At 43.6% G+C, this 20,215-nt stretch overlaps 1 protein-coding gene across 1 annotated transcript; it reads left to right on the top strand.

Annotated features, from left to right (window-relative positions):
• Window positions 1-2,032: 2,032 nt before the first annotated feature.
• Window positions 2,033-19,269, top strand: RBM15 (RNA binding motif protein 15). Its single transcript, XM_060276983.1, has 2 exons — window positions 2,033-10,210; window positions 11,485-19,269. The coding sequence occupies exon 1, from the start codon at window positions 2,098-2,100 to the stop codon at window positions 4,930-4,932; it is 2,835 nt and encodes a 944-aa protein (XP_060132966.1). The 5' UTR covers window positions 2,033-2,097; the 3' UTR covers window positions 4,933-10,210; window positions 11,485-19,269.
• The last annotated feature ends 946 nt before the right edge of the window (window positions 19,270-20,215 follow it).

Here is a 20,215-nt window from a genome sequence, read left to right as displayed (position 1 = left end):
GGCAATAATCACTTGACTCCTCCCCAGGCATCTTAAAGATGCATCAAAGTGTTAGGATTTGTTGCATTTCCAGGGTGAGTTGGTATTTATACGGATTTATGAATCCATAAACAGTACGTTATTTTTTTTGTATCAGGTTTTCCCTGCTACGAATAATGCCAAACGGTGTGACAGAGAAGTTAGTAAATCTGCCAGGAAATATTTTGATACTCCTCTTTGCGTACCATCTTATACAGTTACTTGGGGGTAAGTTCCACTAAGCTCAATGGGGCTTACTTCTAAGTATACATATAGGACCACACTGTAGATTATATGGATTATTTTTGAACGGTACAATTGCTCCTGAAAACTAAGGTTATTACCGGCCAATATTGTGTATATTGCATGGATGGAAAATTCCTGCCCAATTTCAAATGTGGTCTTCAGTGATCTCTGTGCTGCCTGTGCATCTCAGGAGGTGCATTTTATTGGTGCAAGCAGCCTAGATCACTGTAGAAAAACAGCTACCAGATTTTTAGAAGACATCTGAAGGCAGCCCTGTTTAGGGAGGCTTTTAATGTTTGTAGATTATTTTATTTCATTTTTCTGTTGGAAGCCGCCCAGAGTGGCTGGGGAAACCCACCCAGATGGGTGGGGTATAAATAATAATAATAATAATAATAATTATTATTATTACTGAGCCCTCCCCTTTCCAGGAATTGCATGTGGGGGTAATGAATCTACCACTACTGACCAGGGACCTTGGGCAGCAGGATCCACAGGGGCAGCAGGATCCACAGGGGCAGCATATCCTGTTGTAGATTGTTATGTACTGTACTGCTTGCGGACCAATCAGCAGTACATAACATACATCTTTTTCCCCTTCTTGTTCCTGATGTGAACTTTCACTCAGCCATTCTTCTTCCCTGGCAGAGAGGTTCGCCTCGGGTGTCAAAATATCTTGGGCTGCTCCTGCTCCTGGCACGCACACCAGGGCTTGTGAAAACTGTACCAGTTACTGCATGAAGCAGCCTATTTAAAATGTTCGGCAAAAAAAGAGAGAGGGAGCTGCAGCTGTCGCTAGGACTGCATGGAGGTTTAGGATCTGGGTACCACAGAAGAGTCCTCCCCAGTTGCGGAACTAGTGGTGGGCTTTAGGACCTAGGCAAAAATTTTTTATTCGTTTGGACTTTCAAAGTTAGCGTTTATTATTTCGAAGTACTGAACGTATATTTATGTTACGGTGTTTTTACTGTCCTTAACGTCTTATATACTATCGGAGCCAAGGCCGAGAGGTTTTTATGAACGTTTTATCAGTGCGGGACTCTGGGCGGGATTTCTGCAACGGAGGCAGGGCGAGTTCTGAGGGACGAAGGCCGGTGACGATGAAGGAAACACTGTGTACGGGAAACGCCAGGCTCCGAGCTTTTCCCAGCGGAACCACCAACGCCTCCTGGCCTTCGCGCCTCAGCCAAATCAAACGAGCAAGGCCGCGCCTCATCTCTAGCGACAATCGTCGACAGACCAATGAGCAGACAGCTACTGAATCCCAGCCGCCAGTTGAAACGGTCGAGTTGGGCATCGCCAACATCCAATCAAATCAAAGTTGCAGCGCGAGACCTCCCCGCCCCGCCCGGTCCCGCGCTAATAAGAACAGGGAGAGACAGGAGCCCGGATTCGAAGAAAATGGCCAATGAATGCTTGGGCGACTCGGGCTGTGACGGAGGGAGAAATAAAGACGACTGACAGGATTTTTGTCCAACCCAATCCCAGCTCCTGCTCGTACCCTCTCCATAGCCGACCTATGGTGTGACTCTCCTGCCGCCGCAGTTCAGCGGAGCTCACGGACCCTCGGAGTGACTGCCGCCTCGTCTAATGGGATGATGAGCGCTATTTAAGAAGGAGGGTTTCCGCTTCCGGGGCTCTGGGTTGATTTTCCCCTTCCCCTCGCCTCACGCTGACACACTTTTTGTGCAATGAGAATGACGGACCTCGGTTAAGTCGTCCAATGGATGCGAAGTGGGCGGAGTTGCCGTGTGCAGGAGTGTTCCAAGATGGCGGCGGGTGCGTGAGGCGCGATACTCGGCGCGCGATTCCCTCTTGCTGGCGCTCGCCGCCATGAAGGGCAAGGAGCGTTCCCCTGCCAAGGCCAAACGGTCCCGGGGCGGCGAGGACTCCTCTTCGGCGCGGAGCGAGCGGAGCAGTAAGAAGCCAAGCAACGGCGGCGGGAAGTCGGCGAGCGGCGGCGGCTCTGGCGAGGGTGGCGGCGGTGGCAGCAGTCGGCGGAGCCTTCACTTGGAAAAGGCCAGCCGGGCCAGCAGCCGCGAGTATGACTCCGCCACGGTGGGCAGCTCCGGGGGCGGCGGGAGCAGCAGCCGCCACGGCTACAGCAACAGTAGCAGCAGCAAGAACGCGGAATCGTCCTCGCGTGGCAGCCGCGGCGGCGGCGGCGATTCCCGGGCGCCCCCCTCCGACTCCGGCAGCAGCAGTGAGTACAAGACGCTGAAGATCAGCGAGTTGGGCTCTGCGCTGAGCGACGAGGCAATCGAGGACGGGCTCTTCCACGAGTTCAAGCGCTTCGGGGACGTAAGTGTCAAAATCAGCCGCCTGCCGCCCGGCACCGGCGCTGGCGACGAGCGGGTGGCCTTCGTCAATTTCCGGCGCCCCGAGGACGCCCGAGCTGCCAAGCATGCTCGCGGCCGCCTGGTTCTCTACGACCGGCCGCTGAAGATCGAGGCTGTCTACGTGGGGAGCAGCAGCGGAGGGGGGAGCGGCCGGCGTCGCGCCAGCCGTTCTCCTGCCCTTTTGGACAAGGAATCTCCCTACGGAGCCGCAGCGGTGGGTGTAGCAGGTGCGGCGCCTGCAGCTATCAGGCACCCCTCGACTGGGGCTACTCAGAGGGCGCTTTCTCCTGCTGGTGGAGGAGCTGGCTTGGGGTACAGAGACTTCAGGCTACAGCAGCTTGCCCTCGGCCGCTTGCCACCACCGCCACCACCTCTGCCTAGGGAATTGGAAAGAGAACGAGATTATGGGGGCTTCTATGACCGTGTGAGGCCCGCTTACAGTCTGGATCGAGTTGCCGGGGTGGCGGCAGCTGCATTTCGTGGGGTTGGTGGCACTGGAACAGCCAGCGAGGAAGAGATTAGCCCCGAAGATGACCAGAGAGCCAATCGTACCCTGTTCCTCGGCAATCTGGACATATCGGTGACTGAATCGGATCTACGTCGAGGTTTTGACCGCTTTGGGGTTATCACTGAGGTGGACATCAAGCGGTCATCCCGAGGTCAAACTAGCACCTATGGATTTCTCAAGTTTGAAAACTTGGATATGGCCCACCGGGCTAAAATTGCTATGTCCGGTAAAGTGCTGCTGCGTAACCCTATCAAAATTGGCTATGGTAAGGCCACCCCAACCACACGACTTTGGGTGGGTGGTCTGGGGCCTTGGGTACCATTGGCTGCTCTTGCCAGGGAGTTTGACCGTTTTGGCACTATTCGCACCATTGACTATCGTAAAGGTGACTCATGGGCTTACATCCAGTATGAGAGCTTGGATGCTGCACAAGCTGCTTGTAGCCACATGCGTGGTTTTCCTTTGGGTGGGCAAGACCGCCGTCTCCGGGTGGACTTTGCTGACACTGAGCATCGTTATCAGCAACCTTATTTGCAGACATTGCCACTCCCACCCCCTCCTCACTATGATCTGGTAGCAGAGACATCTGCCTTTGGGGCACATCGTGGAGCCCCGTCTGATCCACTCCGAGGTGCTCGGGATAGGACTCCACCCCTAGTGTATGGCGATCGTGACAGAGATCTCTATCCTGAGACGGAGTGGGTGCCTCCCCCACCTCCAGTTCGGGACAGGGGGAGCAGAGCAACTGTTTATGATACACTAGAAAGTTTGGAACGTCGGCGAGATGGTTGGTCTCTAGAAAGAACTCGTGGGGAAAGGGAGTTAGTCATAAGCAGTAGGGATCTACCCAGGAAGCGAAGGCTAGTGGAGGATGGGGGGCGGCATTTGGATCGTTCTCCGGATAGTGAACGATCATCTTCATCTCGCAAACGTCACTGTCCTGCTGCAGCCTCTCCACAAGATCGTAGTCCTGAGCCAAGTATGGGCAGAGACCGCTATAGTAGTGATGCAGAACGACCAACCTCTCGTTTACTGTTACTGGAGCGCCCTTCACCCATCCGAGAGCCACGCAGGGGTAGCTTGGAGCGAAGCCAGAGTGAGAAGCGTGACCGCAAAAGCTCTGAAAGGGAACGAAAGCATCGCACACTTACCACTGCTACCACCCAAGAATGCAAGAGTCCAGCTAAAAAGGATGAGCATGCATCCGAAGGCAGCAGTGGTGGAGGATCTAGGTTGAAACCTCCACCTCAAAAGCAACAACAGCAGGATGGAACCTCAAAGTCTGGGTCATCCCCCAAACTATGCCTCGCCTGGCAAGGAATGCTTCTATTGAAGAACAGCAACTTTCCGTCTAACATGCACCTACTTCAAGGGGATCTGAGTGTGGCCAGCAGTCTCCTGGTGGAAGGAGCAACTGGTGGCAAAGTGGCCCAGCTAAAGATCACACAGCGCCTCCGTTTGGACCAGCCCAAGCTGGATGAAGTTACCCGTCGTATCAAAGTGGCAGGGCCCAATGGATATGCTATTCTCCTGGCTGTGCCTGGTACCACAGACAACCGTGCCTCATCTGGGGCTGGTGAAGCTAACACCACCTCTACACAGCGGCCGCTCAGAAACCTGGTGTCCTATCTTAAACAAAAACAGGCAGCTGGGGTGATAAGCCTCCCAGTAGGGGGCAATAAAGACAAAGAAAACAGCGGGGTCTTGCATGCTTTCCCACCCTGTGATTTTTCTCAGCAGTTCCTGGATTCTACAGCCAAGGCCCTGGCTAAATCAGAGGATGACTATTTGGTCATGATCATTGTCCGTGGTGCATCTTAAAGCCCTAATACTTTCTATGCTCTCTCCTGCTGCTTTACACAGCCCCCCTCCCCTCTGTTCCAGTGTCTGCCAGGTGCTATGCGATAAGCCTTAGCCACTTCCCCAAGTATAATTTTTAATTAGATATGTAGTTAATCTTACCTCCCCTCAGTTTTCTATAAACTCTCTAGAAGGCAGACTTGTTAGCTGTTCTTTAGTATGGCTAGGCTACCATGACTGTCTTGCTGATGTGCAGGTAGCAGGAATGGAAGGTCTGCTTCAACTAAAATATGAATCCCAGAACAAGCGTATTTCTTTCTTCCCCCCCCCTTTTTAAAAATACCCTTTAACTTCTTGTCCTCTTTCATTTCATAACTTTAAAGTAGACATAAAAACATCCCTACATTTACAAATCTAAATGGCCAGATTTAAAACATTTGTGGCTCATACAGAATCACATGCCTAAAGCAAATGCCCATTGTGAGCCGTATGGTCCAGTGAAGGCCTTGGGCTTGTAGCCTTGAAATCAAAATAATCCCTCCATCAAGAACCTGAAAATAACATCTGAGTTTGAATTGATTCAGGATTGATTTTCCCCAAGGCAGATGATACTTTATCTTTTGTGGTACACTAGGCTTCTTTCACTGGGTATTAGTTTTGTTGCCAAGTTCATAGAAGTGCATGCACACAAAGAATGTGTACACAGGTGAACTTTTGAATCTTACTCATTTGGGGTTATAGTTGTGATACATGATAAAGAACCAAGAGCGTTGCTATAATCCATGAACATCTTGCACTTCAGTATGTAAGAAGCAGGTGCTTTTAAGACAACTGTGATTACTTGCATTTTTGTTATTGCCCTTTGCTAATTGTGTTAGGGACAGTGAATTCCAAAATGTAACTTGGAAATATAATTTTCAGAGATGGCACTTAACTTTTGTAAAAAGTTCCGCCACATAACCATTTCAATATCATTTTATAGCCATGAAAATAGAAATGAATGCTACCTGGTAGTTACTTTCAGGTAAATATGGGCATTATGCAAGGTTTTATAGTCTGGATTGCACTGTTTTAATCTTGACATTTTTGCAGTCTTGTGTTTCCAAGTGTTGGGGAAGCAGTTCAGTTTATTCAAAGAACATAATTTGTTTTTTGGGGAAATGAGGTTTTTTAAACTCCACAAAAACATCCTGATATAGATAGGGGGAAGTAGTTCAGACATGTGGCTTCATTTTTCTAATCTTTTCATTCAAACATTTTATTAACCCTCTAAGGCATTGTACCAGCCTCTGAGTAATGAAGAGTGCTGTTTTCCACTTGGTGTAAAATGGTTTTGCCCAGGTATAAAGGTTTACATTCTTTGAAAGGTGACATGTTGCTCATTGTAAGCTTAAATTGAGAAGCACGTTAAAGTCACTTTTTAGAGTGAAGCCTCATTTCTGAAATCAGTCAATCCTTTCACTTTTTAAGAAAAACAGCTTTAGCACCCTAAACCCCATTGATGAGTAATTGCAAATTTCAAATAACCACCAGCACACACTGAAAATGTCTGCTGTCCTGTAATAAAGGAAGAAAACCTTGAACTGTGGGCTGAAGAGCCCTTCAATGTGCATGCAAAATCTAGCCACTTTCCTTACTTTTAATGAGAATTGTGTAGGGAGTTGTTTCATATATTCTCTGCTTCCAGACGAAGTCTCAGTAAGATAGGCCTATGTTGCCAGTTGGTGCATAACATGACTGTTGCTGAGTTATCCATGTTACTGCACTTGTCAAGCACTGGTGGCATATAGAATGGATTCTCTTGCGGTTTTTGTAACAGCTTGATCTCTATGTTAGACTTCTGAGTCATTTATGGAAGGCCACCTATGTAACCCTTCAAAACCTTTATACTTGTGAACAATAGTACCATTTCTCCAATATGCAGTGCTCACTTTTGAGAAAAGCCCTACAGAACTTGAATTTGCAATAAATTGTATGAATAGTCTTGCTTACTAGCAAGCCACTGACAACTGGTGTCAGAAAAACTCAACACCATGGGGGTTTTCCTCTTTGAAAATGGAAACAAATTATGTTCATTGCTGCTTATCTTCATGACTTGAAGTATGTTAAGGTTATGTGAAATGGGCAATTTCAATTTCCAAATCCTTACTTAGATTTTTTTTTAAGTAAAAAATCTGGTTCATTTGTTAACTAGAAAAGGAAACCTAGCATTTTAGGAGCCCTTTGTAGGGTAAAATAAATGACAAGCAACATTAAATGTCACAGCACTTAGTTAAAACCGCCATAAAATCTAAATACAAGTTTGGGGGCTGTATTTACTTTTGAGTGTGCATAGCAGAGTGATTATCCGTTTGAGCCATCTGGGTAAGAGTTCAGCACTAGCAAATGTTGCATTTAATGCCACTTATACACAACAGATCAGAGTTAGTTTCTCTGTATATGGCATTATGGAGCTTCAGTATGAGCGAAGCACACTTGATTGGTGCATATATTCACAACTGTTTTCATTCATTACAGTGTATTGCGTTAGAATGGAGAATTATCTTTTTCTGATAGATCATTTAATAGCCACTTTTTGTTGCTTGGGGAAAAACCTTTAAGTGGCATATTGCCATTAATACTTTTTTTTTTAACAATTGGAAACTTTAAACAGCGGTTTGGCTGTTAGCCAGTGACTGCATGCTTGAAAGTTCAGCATAAAGACTGCTGTTGGCTGGCAACATGGCATGAATTTAAGGCTACCTCATTATTGTGAGATCCACTTCTGTGTTCTGTAGAATGGCTTCCTACATGGGCAGTCCAAATGGGAGCAATGGAAGTGGAGGCAAGATTATAGCATTTTTAAAGCAATCTTCAGTGTGGATCACTTCCCTAGGAGTATAATAGGCAAAAGAAATAACTTATTTGGGTGTCTTAAGCAAGCAGCTGGAGCGTGGCCATGATTTAGAGTGAAAAGGTGCATGGAAAAACCTCATGGAATTAGATGGTTAAATGGAAAAGCTAGAGGTTACCACTAAAGTGTATTCAGGAACTATACTTGGGCACTTGATAAAATTTGAATAATTAGAAGTGAAGAAATCAATGTAAAAATAAGATGTGTAGTAATTTACCCTGGCTTCCATTTATTTTGTGTAGATAAGAATAGATACTCCAGATGTGTCATGGAATGTAAACATTTCCAGTTGTATTTGACCAAACTGCAATACTTTAGAAAAACCGGGGAGGGGTGCAGATGTAATTTGGTGGAATTTGATGTATATCATTGGCTTCCCCTCTTTCCTGCAGTTAGTGAGCTTGCTGCTGGTAATATGCAGTAAAGTGAGAAAATACACATACAAACAGAACAGTTAACTTTCATGTTCTTGTTTGAGTTGCCTTTTTGAAAAAGTGAAATTGTGTGACTTGATTTTCCTCCTGGGTTTTTACCTTTTTTACCAGTTCAGTTGAATAACTTCAAACTGTATTTTACGTTGTAAAACCCCTGGGCTATTCATTGTGCATCTATATATAGATGTTAATTCATTTCAAAAGTTTTGTGCCAGTGAAGGGTGATTGGTGCTTTCAGACTTCCCCTAGAATATTCAGGAAAAGCCTTGTAGTTCTATAAATTATCTGTTAATGTAGGGAGAGGACAACTCTGTTGTAAACACTTGTACTGAATAACCTCTTCTTTCCTCCTGAAAGCAAGGCTGTTGAACTGCCGAAGACAACAAGGGATTCCAAGCTCTAATGGACCTTTGCGAAGAAAAGCTCTGGCTTGCGTGGAATTTACATGGGCCTCGTGGAAGAAAGCTTATCTGTTTAGTATTTGTGCATTTTACTAAAATGGCAGCTTAAAAAAAGTTGTGTATCTGCTATTGTGATGCCAATGCCCGTGTTTTAAGTGGAAAATTGACCTCTTTGCTTTGTGCTGTGTACACAAGATTTCTGCAAAAGTAAAGGAAAAAAACCTTTTTATGGCTCACACAGCTTAAACTAGCTGTCACTCAAAACATGCGCTCACAGTCGAGCTAATTTTGTTTCATTCTAAATAAATTGTTTCTTTTGAGGAAAGTGGTTTTTCTGCCTGGAAATGAATTGACAACAAACCTTTGACCCCTTTGTTTGCAGCTGTGGGGGTATTTTGCTGCTGCTGCTGCCGCCGCTGCTGCTGCCGCTCCTCCTCCTCCTCGATCTGATAGTTGTGGGTCTCAGACAAGAAGCAGGGAGACCTACGCATTGATATTGACCATCCTGTTGTATCAGATCTGAAGAATCTAGTCTGTTGTGTTGCTGTGTCCCATTGTTTACAGTGAATGGGGATCAATGGCTGCTATCTCCTCATCTTTACGAGGAAATGGTGCTGTTGCTGGCATGCAAGAAGCAGGGAAAGCATCTTAAGTCTCAGAACAGTGTACAAATCTGGGACTTCATTGATTTTGAAGAGCTGGAGTTCCTGAATTTTAAGTTCTTGATTTGTTTTGTTCACCTAACTTGTTTGGCCTTAGTTCTGATTTTAGTTTGAAGAAAGTTTGAAATTGCTTTGCATCTTGCGCATAGAAACCTTTTCACCAAATTGGAAAAAAAGAAAAAGTAACTCAAAATTTTTTAAGGGATAGCGCGTTTCCAGACACACTTGAAAGAGCTCCTCCGCATCCAGGGGCTTTTCACCAGAGTTGTGCAGTCCTGGGTGTAGTTCTGAATGGATGAAGAGTTCCTGAGAGCTAGAATGCTGTCATTAAAACCTGTACCATTGGTATTGGTGCTCTTGACCAGTTTTGAAGCAAATTGTCTACACACCTTGGATGTGCATGCAACCGTGATCGTTTCCTAGGTACCACTGCAAACTTGTAGTTTGTAGTACAGATGATGAGAGGAGGAAAAAAGTGGTGACACTTTGAAAAATGTGTCCCTGCATTTGGGGACCTTGAGCTTTGGAAAGCTGTTCCCACTGTGCAGGAGTACAACTCTTTGCTGCAGGAGACTTCGGGGCATGGTTGACGTCACACCACCAGAGGTCAAGAGGAAGCGAACAGTGCTGCACCTGCACCGTGGCTGCAGAAACCGCATATGTTTGCCATTCTGTCTTAGAATTAACTAGTTGCCATTTGACATGCAGATGGAAGACATCTTGAAATACAAGCTTGCTCTGGTTGCCTTGAAATATTTAACCTATTGTGGATAAAGAACACTAGCACTGTCCTGTATTCACGCAGGATGACTGCTAGGCAGCAGGTGCTTATCAACACACGGATGCAACGATTGTGTTCCACAAATTATGTGTTCCCAAGGCAAACTGCTGTTTAAAACACTTAAACAGGTAAGGGATTTTAAGAGGTCAAACTAAATTGTAATTCTAGGGAGCTGGGTTTACTGCTTTTAGGCTTTTCTCATTATATTGTAGCCTTCCAAGTCCTTAGGTAACTGATATATCTCTTACTAACTCACTTTTACCCAAAGTGCAATGACTTCCAGGATGCCTGAGTACTAATTCAAACTTGTCATTTAATGTCACTTTTAGTTGATTTCTGATTTCCTTTTTTTAAATCTGCAAATTGTTGAGCAGTCAACCTTTTGGGTGGTATCCAACTTAGTAGTTCTGAGAATAAACTCATTTACTGGTAAATCAATGGACTTAAGTTAATCATGACTGACTTAAGTCTGTTGATTTCAGTGGGCCTACCAAGTATGACTAGTTTGATACCACCCATTGTTCCTAATAATAAATGCGGATATTTCTGTTGGGTAAATTAAAGTACTGGCTCAAAGGGCTGCTTCACACATGACTTTCTATATGGTCTACTTTTCTGTATTAAAATCAATGCAGTCATGTGAAAATGCACACTTGGTGTTGTGTGCCTACCTAGAAACAAGCAGATGCTCGTCATTTGATCATGCCTTTTCCTACATGGAATATATATAGGAAGGTCATTGAATGTGAAGAGATAGTCATACTTAGATTTTAAGTGATTCAGAACTTTCTTTTTATTGTGAGGATATTGAATTCTGGCAAGTGATACAACAGATCTGATTGAGGAATGCTGGAGCATATTAGAACACAGCTTCTTGGTATCAACAGGCACAGTTTAAAATTTTGTCACAACTGTCCTGGTTTTGGCAAGTAATTTGAATTTCCCCTCAATTGTCTTTTAAGTATTGTAAGAAAACAGACCTTTTAACTAAAGAAATGGAAAGAGGTGGTTACACATCCTTTATCAAAATCTGAGTAATTGGGACCATCAGCAGCACAATCCTGTGCATGACTCCTTGGAAGTAAATCCTGTAAAGTTCAGTGGAACTTACTTCCAAGTAAGTGTGTGTAGGATTGCAGCCTACTTTGATGGTGCGAATGCCACAGCTGATTTAGATGTTCACACTTGAAATGCAGTCTGCTATATTTGCAGTATTCCTTTAATGGTTTTTCCTTAGAGGATTGTTCAGGTGAATTGAGTTGATTCACTTTGAATTAAAACTACACAGTCGTTTGTACTTTCCCTCTTATTGTTTACCCCAGTATCTTTTAATTGCAGTTCATTTGTGATGCTGGGGGATGCTCTAATGGCTGCTCCATAATAGTGAGTTATTTCTTCACAGGATTGGTCAGCCCCTCTGGATTGGTTAGAGGGACATCTTTGTCTGAAAGGTAAACTGTACATTTTTCTTAACATACTGAATTCCTGCTGCTTAAGTTGGCTTGGGCTATGGCATATAAGAATATGAAAAAATGGATTTAAGCACACTGTAAGCGTACCAAGCAGACAGAAAAGTATTTAAATACTGAACCTGCTTCTTTATAACTATGCATTCTATGGTAAGAATGTTTTTGAAGTTCTTTGCTTCTCTTGAACTGCACACCGAGTTTGCCATTCAGTATATTAAGAGCGTGATCCAGCAAAAGTTAAGCCCCATTAATAGACTTTCATTAAGGGGGATGAAGAGTATACGTATTTTCTCTCAGAAATCAATGGGACTGAAAAGTGCTTAGCCATTGCTCTTTAGCATTAGTTAATTTTCATAAGAAAACGATTACAAACAGGAAAACATTTAAAAATAATGTACAATCAACTTAAAAAATATAACTGACACAATTGAAAGTGGATTGGTAGATAAGTGTTTAAGGTTCTAAATCTTCAAGCTAAGCATTTCATTATAAAATGTATAAAAGATACACCAAACAATATAAAATATTTCTGCACCTCAATAAGAGATGGTTTGTAGTTGTATACAAACTCTTACTTCTACATTCTGCCTCTGAATATTTGACAAATAACAATTACTTACACTTCACATTTAGTAGTGTCTGAAGGAGGACTGGGAAAAACACCTATTCTTAATTATAAGAAGTATCAATTAGATCCCCATAGAATTCACACACCAGTGTATAGTTCTAGATGTTATGTTACCTTTTCGCAACAAGAGCTATAAAGAACTTTCTCTGTATTCATAGGATGGTATCCAACTCTGAGTTGACTACAGATCAGTGGACTTGGGTATAACTTAGTTGGACACCTCCTATTGCTATTTTGTTAGGTTGTAAAGGAAAATTGATTGGTTGAAAGCTATTATCAATGGAAGCTTATCCAAAGTGTCCCATCTAATACAAATTTTAAGTTTAGCAATTGGTAAAATGTAGAGGTATGGACATGTTAGTGTCTCTTGAGTTATTCTGTTCCAGGTAATTTGTTAAAACTAAGACGATAAAAAGTATAAAATCTGGACAATATATTCTGGCAGTTGCTAATAGCAGAAAGTAGGCTGTGATCTGTCAGTGGTCATAGACCACTGATTATTTTCTGGCAAATCTTGTGCCTGCTGCTTTCTGGGATTATTTGAAAGAAAGCTGGGAGCAGGGCACTTATTGCACAGGATAGGATACTCTTAAGTATGTACTTTTGCTTTGTAAATTTAAAAGAAGTTGGTTGGCCATGGGGATCCATGGTTAGACCTAACTTTGTGACTTCCAGCTGTTTTGGACAGATAGAAGTTGCAGTCCAAAATATCTGGCATGCACTAGGTTGGTGAAGACTAGATTAGATTGAACATATAAGAAAGACTAACATTGTTCTTCCCTTAGCTTTAGAGCCTTGTGCTCTGTAAAGCGTCTTCTCCAACCTTTTCCCCCAAGATGTTATTGGACTAGTGATTTCCTCATCCTTGACAGTTGCCCAACTGATGGGATGATGGAAGTTGTTGGACCACAATGTTTGAGGAACAAGGTTGGGGAAGGCTGCTTTAGAACATTGGATCATGAGAAATAAGTTACAATTAGCACTAGATCAGGGATGGAAAACTTTAGCACTCTAGCTGTTGTTGGGTTTTTAGCCAGTATGGCCATTGGTGAGGGATTGTGGAAGTTGTGTACAGGTTCCACATCTGCATTATAGATTGTCAGTACTGCATTTGAACCCGAGAAGATTGTGTGAGCTTTATGGATCCCATTTTGGACATCCTAACAATGTGAGGACTTTGCCTTCTGATGTTTCCTGATCTGGGGCTTTGAATCAGAAGAGAGTGATCCAATTAATTGATCTTTATATGTAGAGGAGAATGAGCGCATAAGGTATGCCAGGTTTCTTACTTGAAGAGTACAGTGGTGCCTCGATTTACTAATTTAATCCATTCCGAAGCCACCTTCGTAGGTCGAAAAATTCGTAAGTCGAAAAACGCCATTGGAAACGCGATTTCCCATAGGAATGCACTGGAAACATAGCTGCCAAGTTATCCCTTTTTTTAAGGGATTTTCCCTTATGCTGAATAGGCTTCCTCGCGAGAAAAGGGAAAACTTGGCAGCTATGACTGGAAACGGAAAAATTCGTAAGTTGAAGCAACCCTATCTAAAAATTCCTAAGTCAAAAAATCCCTATCTAAAACCACCGTGGTTTTCTTTCGGATGTCGAGACATTCGTAAGCGCACGGCCATTACCCCCATTCGTAAGTCGAAAAATTCAGTTGTCGAGTCGTTCGTAAGTCGAGGTACCACTGTATATCAAACAAGCAGGTAATACTAACAAGGAGGGCTTAAAAGTGTTTATCCAAATAACAGAGGGTCTTTTGGTAAGAAATCAACCTTGTGTGTGAAATTACTTATATCTTGGCAACTTAATGTCAGGGATGTCTACAGTTATAGGCTGCATCCATTTACAGCTTTTATTGGGCATGATGTGGCCCTCCAGGCCTCTCTAACTAGCACTCGGGACTCTCTCCAGGCCGCACTCCCTCCTGAGTCACACTTCTCATCAGTCCTGCTTTGCACTCTCCTTTGAGTACTTTTGCCTGGCTGGAATGTTTTTGATAATGCTCCTTGCTTCTCTGGCTGGAATGTAGTAAGGGATATGTGGATGTGAAGAAATTAGCCTAGTACACAAAAGTAAAAGTTCACATGCATTGCTTTGCCTGCTTTTTCCTTCTGGGCATCCCCAACAGTGGCACGTGGCTTCTGGAAAGTTGTCTAGACTGGAATGTGGACCTTGGGTGGAAAAATGTTCCCCACCTCTGGCTAATATTCAGACCTTTGTTGCACATAATGCATCCACGCTGCAGTCTCCTTTGGGGCAACACTAGATGTATTCAGGGTTTTGTGTGTGCTGTAATCCTGCACAGAGGCAGATTTTAAATATTCTGCCCAGAAGGCAGCATCCTTCTGCTTTCATGGTTTAAAGTGGGAGTGAAGATGTGTACAGACATGCCTACTACATCTTTAGTAGATGAGGGGACATGTGAATAGGATTCCCACTGGTTAGAAGGGTAGGGTTTTGATGCCCTGTGTAGATACTTGTTCCTCATTAATAATTGAACCAAAATAAATTATGCAATATAAGCAAGTATATGTAAGCATGAATAATTTATAGTTAGCTAAATTTAGATTTTCTGAGTACAGAATTTTGATTTTAGTGCACACAGCCCTCCATTTACAGGCAGTCAGAATTTAATCTGTGGCACCTTCGTCTGTGGCACCTGAGCTTCTGAGAAAATGTAAATGCAAGAAAATGTCATATTCGTTTTCCTACATTAACCTGCTGTGTTTTTCTGATCACTTGGACCTCTTTCACTGCTTAGGTCAGGAGACAAGAAGCTCAGGTGTGCACCAAGCTGTGTTGCATAGCTTGCATATCCATTTCTGCTTTCAATCCAGCCTTGCATGCTGGAGGTAGATTTTTAGTCTGCTTGGTGTGCGTTTCTGACATTGGGACTGCAAATCTACCGTAATTGGAACAGTTGTAAAAATGAAAGGCTACCGCAGGTGAGATTCTGGTTGCAGTTGAGCTGTTTTATCCAGTAGCCACCAGTCAGTGATATATTGAACACTAGCAATATAGTGCATTTCTCTTACTTCCTATTCTGGGCACCAAGGATTGGGGGATCTGAGAACCATCCCAGTTTTTAACTGAATACAGAATGGATTTGGGAGCATTCTGCTTTTTCATATTCAGTACTCTAGGAAAAGAGAAATAATTATTCTTTTATCAGCCTAGTTGATGGTAAGGGAGAAGAGGTATCATGAAGGTCAAGGATTTCTGTAGCTCAGGGGTAGGGAACCTGGTGCCCTCCAGATCAGGCATCGGCAACCTCCGGCCCATGGATACCGTTTATCCGGCCCACGGGCTGCCCGTGAACCGGTGCAACGCGGCACGGGAACTCGCCGAGTGGTGCCGGAAATTGCGTCTATGCAGCCGCAGAAGCGATTTCTGGCGCTGCGGAAATTTTGGAAATGGGCAGCCAGCACCGGAAATCGCTTCTGCGCAGCTGTGGACATGCACAGAAGCCATTTCCGGTGTTCTGGACATGGACAGCGCGGCACCGGAAATTGGCCCATGTCCGGCCCACGGACAATAGTCCGTGGGAATCCTCCGGCCCACGGGCAGAAAACGGCGACGCCTGCTCCAGATGTTACTAGAAAACAACTCATCATCCCTGAACATTGTCCATGCTGGCTATCACTGATTGAGTCCAAAAATAAATTCCCCACCCCTCCTCCAGCTGCTTCATACCCTAATTCTATTCTAAACACCTCACCTTGACATCTTGACAGTCTTGCAGAGTTTGAGAATTTTTGCTCTGGGGAGTGAATGAATGGGGGTGGGAGAGGAATTAGCAGTCAATTGCTATTTTAATGGGAAGTGGAAGAGAGCAAAGTGTGTAGAAAAGCACTTTAAGGGCATGGTGATGCTCTGGTCATTTGCTTCTGCTGTGTAACACAGGACCAGTAGTGAGCAAAACAACAGACCATAATTTGTTTATTACAAAATCTGGTTGTGTAAAGAACAGTGTTTCTTCTGAAGGAGCCAACCAGGCATTGGGGCAGTGAGGTGGAGCATACCCTGTTTCTCATATTTTAAGACATACCCATAAAATAAGCCATAGCAGGATTTTTAAGCATTCAAGGAATATAAGACATACCCCGAAAATAAGACATAGTGATAGGTGCAGCAGCAATGCCGGCCGCGGCAGGAGGAGAAGGGAAAAAATAAGACATCCCTTGAAAATAAGCCATAGTGTGTTTTTTTGAGGAAAAAATAAATATAAGACATGTCTTATAATATGAGAAACACGGTAGGACAAGTGTCTTTAAAAATGCCCTAGTCATAAAAAAAGAAAATGTGCTAAAAGGTTGTGACATAGAGTTATGTTCATGGAATTAGAGGTCTTGGTGCCTTAGGTTATTTTGGATATTTCCCAAATACTGGTTCAGTAAATGCGGATGCAAGCATTTCAAGGAAGACCTGGGACTCTTGGAGCCCTTGGTCATTTTGGATCTTTCTTCTCTAGTTGCTTGGACTGCCGCGTGTAGCAGGACCCACTAGGAACCAATACTTACAGTCGTACCTCTACTTACGTATCCCTCCAGATACGTAAACTTCAGCTTGCGAATGCAGCAAAGTGCTCAGAAGCGGTGCCTTCGGATACGGACTTTTCAGGTTGTGGACGGACCCCTGGAACAAATTAAGTTTGTATCCGGAGGGTCCATTGTACTGGTAAAAAAATGGATACTCTGGCTATAGATTGTGAGAGAACTTTATTGTCATTCAACTTTGGGAGGCACAAATGCCCCCCCCTCCTTTCTACACGGTGGGCAGGTTAGTTTGGTTGTTCCTGGAAAGCTTCAGGAGTTATGATATACTCCTAGGGTTCTGAAATCTTACTATCAGTCTCATGGTTGCATATAATAAATGGCAGAGCAAGGACTACAATCCAGGCATTCATGAGTAGCAGTGCCCACCAGTTATGCTGTGTTTGATGTGACTGGTTTATGGAAGACCTGAATGACTGGGAAGGGAGACTATTGCTGCAATAAAAGCATCAAAGATATCATTGCTGCTTTCTGTAGTGTGCGAATTGGCAGAAAGTTCCAGTTAGCAAATAGATGTGTGAATTTGAGCTTTGCATACTCAGGAACTATGCATTTCTACACACACTTGCTGTTATTGTGTATACCACTTTCAGTTTGCTTCAAAGGATTCTCTTTTACGTATAAAACGCACAATATCAGAGGTTCAGTATTACACTGCGTACTCTGATATATGGGATGTCTCTTGTCAATTAAAGTCATTCCTCTCCTGGCTGACAAGGCATTGAAAAGTGGAGTCCTTTGTTTGGAAGTTAATTTTTCAAGGAGGTCTTGAGTAATGAGCAGCTGCTCATTGCTTTCCTAGGCCATTAACCTGTAAAGTCCTTCCAGATGGAGAAAGATGGGGTTTGGAGCAGTATACTGTAACAGCACCAAGCTGTTTCTTTTTTTCATCCAAATCAGATACTTCAATCTTGATACTCACTCTGTTTGGAGAATACTGACTGCAGTGGAGTAATTAATCAGACATAGCCAAAATAAACATGGTTGGCACCAAACATTCAGTGATAATGCCTGCTTGTGGAATGGAAATGGACTTTTGGTTTCTCTTCTTCCCTGCAGATCCCAACAATCTAGTTTCTTTGTCCCCTCTCCAGTGCCCTGCATTCCCCCCCCCCCTCACTGATATATGATTTGGGGTTTGTGCAAAGGGCTTCAGGGGAAGGTAATAAAGGGAAATCCCCAATGTGTAAGTGGACACTCACATTGGATCTCACCCTGTATTACTCAGGATGGACCATGATTTAGAGTGGGGATAAATTGTGATGTAACTAGTGCAATTATTCAGGGTGACGAAAGAGCAATGTCAGGAGATTTCGTGTTAAGTGGGAAGGTAAATGGCGTTTCCGTGTGCTGCTCTGGTTCGCCAGAAGCGGCTTTGTCATACTGGCCACATGACCTGGAAGCTGTACGCAGGCTCCCTCGGCCAATAACGCGAGATGAGCGCCGCAACCCCAGAGTCGGTCACGACTGGACCTAATGGTCAGGGGTCCCTTTACCTTTTTTACAGAGGCAGTATACAGGGAAAAGTTATTGAGTTAGTGCAAGGAATCCTGTCTGTGCAACAGAATTTCCTCTCTTCTCCCTGTCTGTTCCTCCACCCTCAAATCTCTTTTGGGGGGTTCCCCCCAACCCTCCAGAGCAGATTTGCAGATGATGTGCCAGGAGAAGGAGAGCGATTTATCTTGTCCATAGAGAAGTCCTTGGACAAATGGGATTACTTCATTGGATACAAACCATGGAGATACACTTGCAGTTAAGGTAGAATTTTTCTTCTCCATTGGACTATATGTGACTACCTATTGACACATACGGTAGGATCTTTAGTGACTAAGTCAGTTTAACAAAGGTGGGAAATTCAGTTTTGGGAAAGAGACTGAACATAAAACAGACATTTCAATACATTTATGGTACAGATATATTTAGGGTATTTATTCAGTGGTTCAGAAAGATATGAATTTGGCCAGGGTCTTTTTAAAAACTGTTTAAATTAGTAGCTGTTACATGTTAACTAAAAGTATCCCTATGTCTGTCCTGAATCTACTTCTAGTCAACTTTGTTGGGTGATGTCAATTTCTAGTAGTGAGAGAGAAGAAAAACAATTCACAAGTTTCTACTTCTCTATAGTATTCAATTTTTTTTAGAAATTACAATGATTAATTTAAAATAATTTTTATAAACTGTCAACTCATAAAAAATATCCAAGTGATGTAAAATGAAGTCACTTAAACATAACATTAAAGATAAGGAACAAAATCCAACACTGAATTGAATTAAACCAAATTAAGTGATTCCATTTTCTTCCCTCTTCCCCACTTTATAAACTATAAGGCCACAAATGTTTTACCATTTCTTCTTAAGGGAGAGCCATCATCCCATTACATCATTCCAGTTCCTTCTCTGTTACTTTCTATCTACAATACATGTTTTCTAGTTAAGTTGCCTGAGCTGTACATGAAATTCTAAACGTTTCTGTGCTATGTATCTATGTAATGGCATGTCTGGACCGTAAAGTTTTACAGTATTTTCATTAATTTATCCAATACTGTGCTTAACTTTGAACTTGCCCTTTTCAGTGCTATGATACCCTGAGCGAAGTTCTTCTATGACCTTAAAACATTTCCTGGAGAGTTACTGTGAATTTAGATCAACATCATCTTAATGTGTAAAATTAGAGGGTGTGGTACTTAGGTATGTCATTTACACTGAATAAGATTGAGGGCTCTGCTCAGAAGAAAAAAACGTACTTGGTGATTTACGAAGCAGGTTGGTTTACCTTGTACCACTTCAGAGAATCCCAGGTTGGATTTGGGTCCGAAGCAGAGCCTTGCTGCAGAAAATCTAAAGCTTTCCAGTGAACATGGTGGGGTAATCAACAACTAGCTCTTTCCCCACTCTTTGCAATTAGATGAAGTTAGCCTCTTCTAAGTAGATAAAGCTTGCCAAATTTCATACAGAAAGGTGCAGGGGGTTGTTTTGCTAGACCCCCTTTAAAGTTGTGGGGTGGATTTGAACTGAACTTGGCACTTTTGCTGCTCCTCCCAGTAACTGCCTTGGGGCAATGTGAACTTTACACCCTCCTGCTTTTTCCTTGACGGAGTGGATGACATTTTCCTGAAGCATGGAAGTATACTGCTTGTCAACAATGATAACATCATAGTCTTCAGGTGCTCAAAAAACAGGCACAGGTGAGAAGGGGACGTGTGCATACTTCTCCTGCACCCGATGTCGTTGCTTGCTCCACTCCCTGCTTGCTGCACTCACAACCTCCTTGTGTGAAGTGGAAGGTCTGAATGGGGCTTGGTAAGCACATTCAAGCCCCCTTCAGACCCACTTTTTTGGAGGTGGGGAGGAGAGTAGGGACATGGGGGTGAGGACCTCTATGCATGTCCTTGCACCACCTTTGAATACCTGAAAAGGGCACACTCACACATAACAAAGCACACAGGAAGATTACAGTAGCGTACTACCCTAACATAA

The sequence above is a fragment of the Zootoca vivipara genome, chromosome 7 (assembly GCF_963506605.1).
Source record: "Zootoca vivipara chromosome 7, rZooViv1.1, whole genome shotgun sequence".
Lineage (NCBI taxonomy): Eukaryota > Metazoa > Chordata > Lepidosauria > Squamata > Lacertidae > Zootoca > Zootoca vivipara.
The sequence above is the reverse complement of the archived record's forward strand: the minus strand, read 5'-3'. Positions and strand labels throughout refer to the sequence as shown.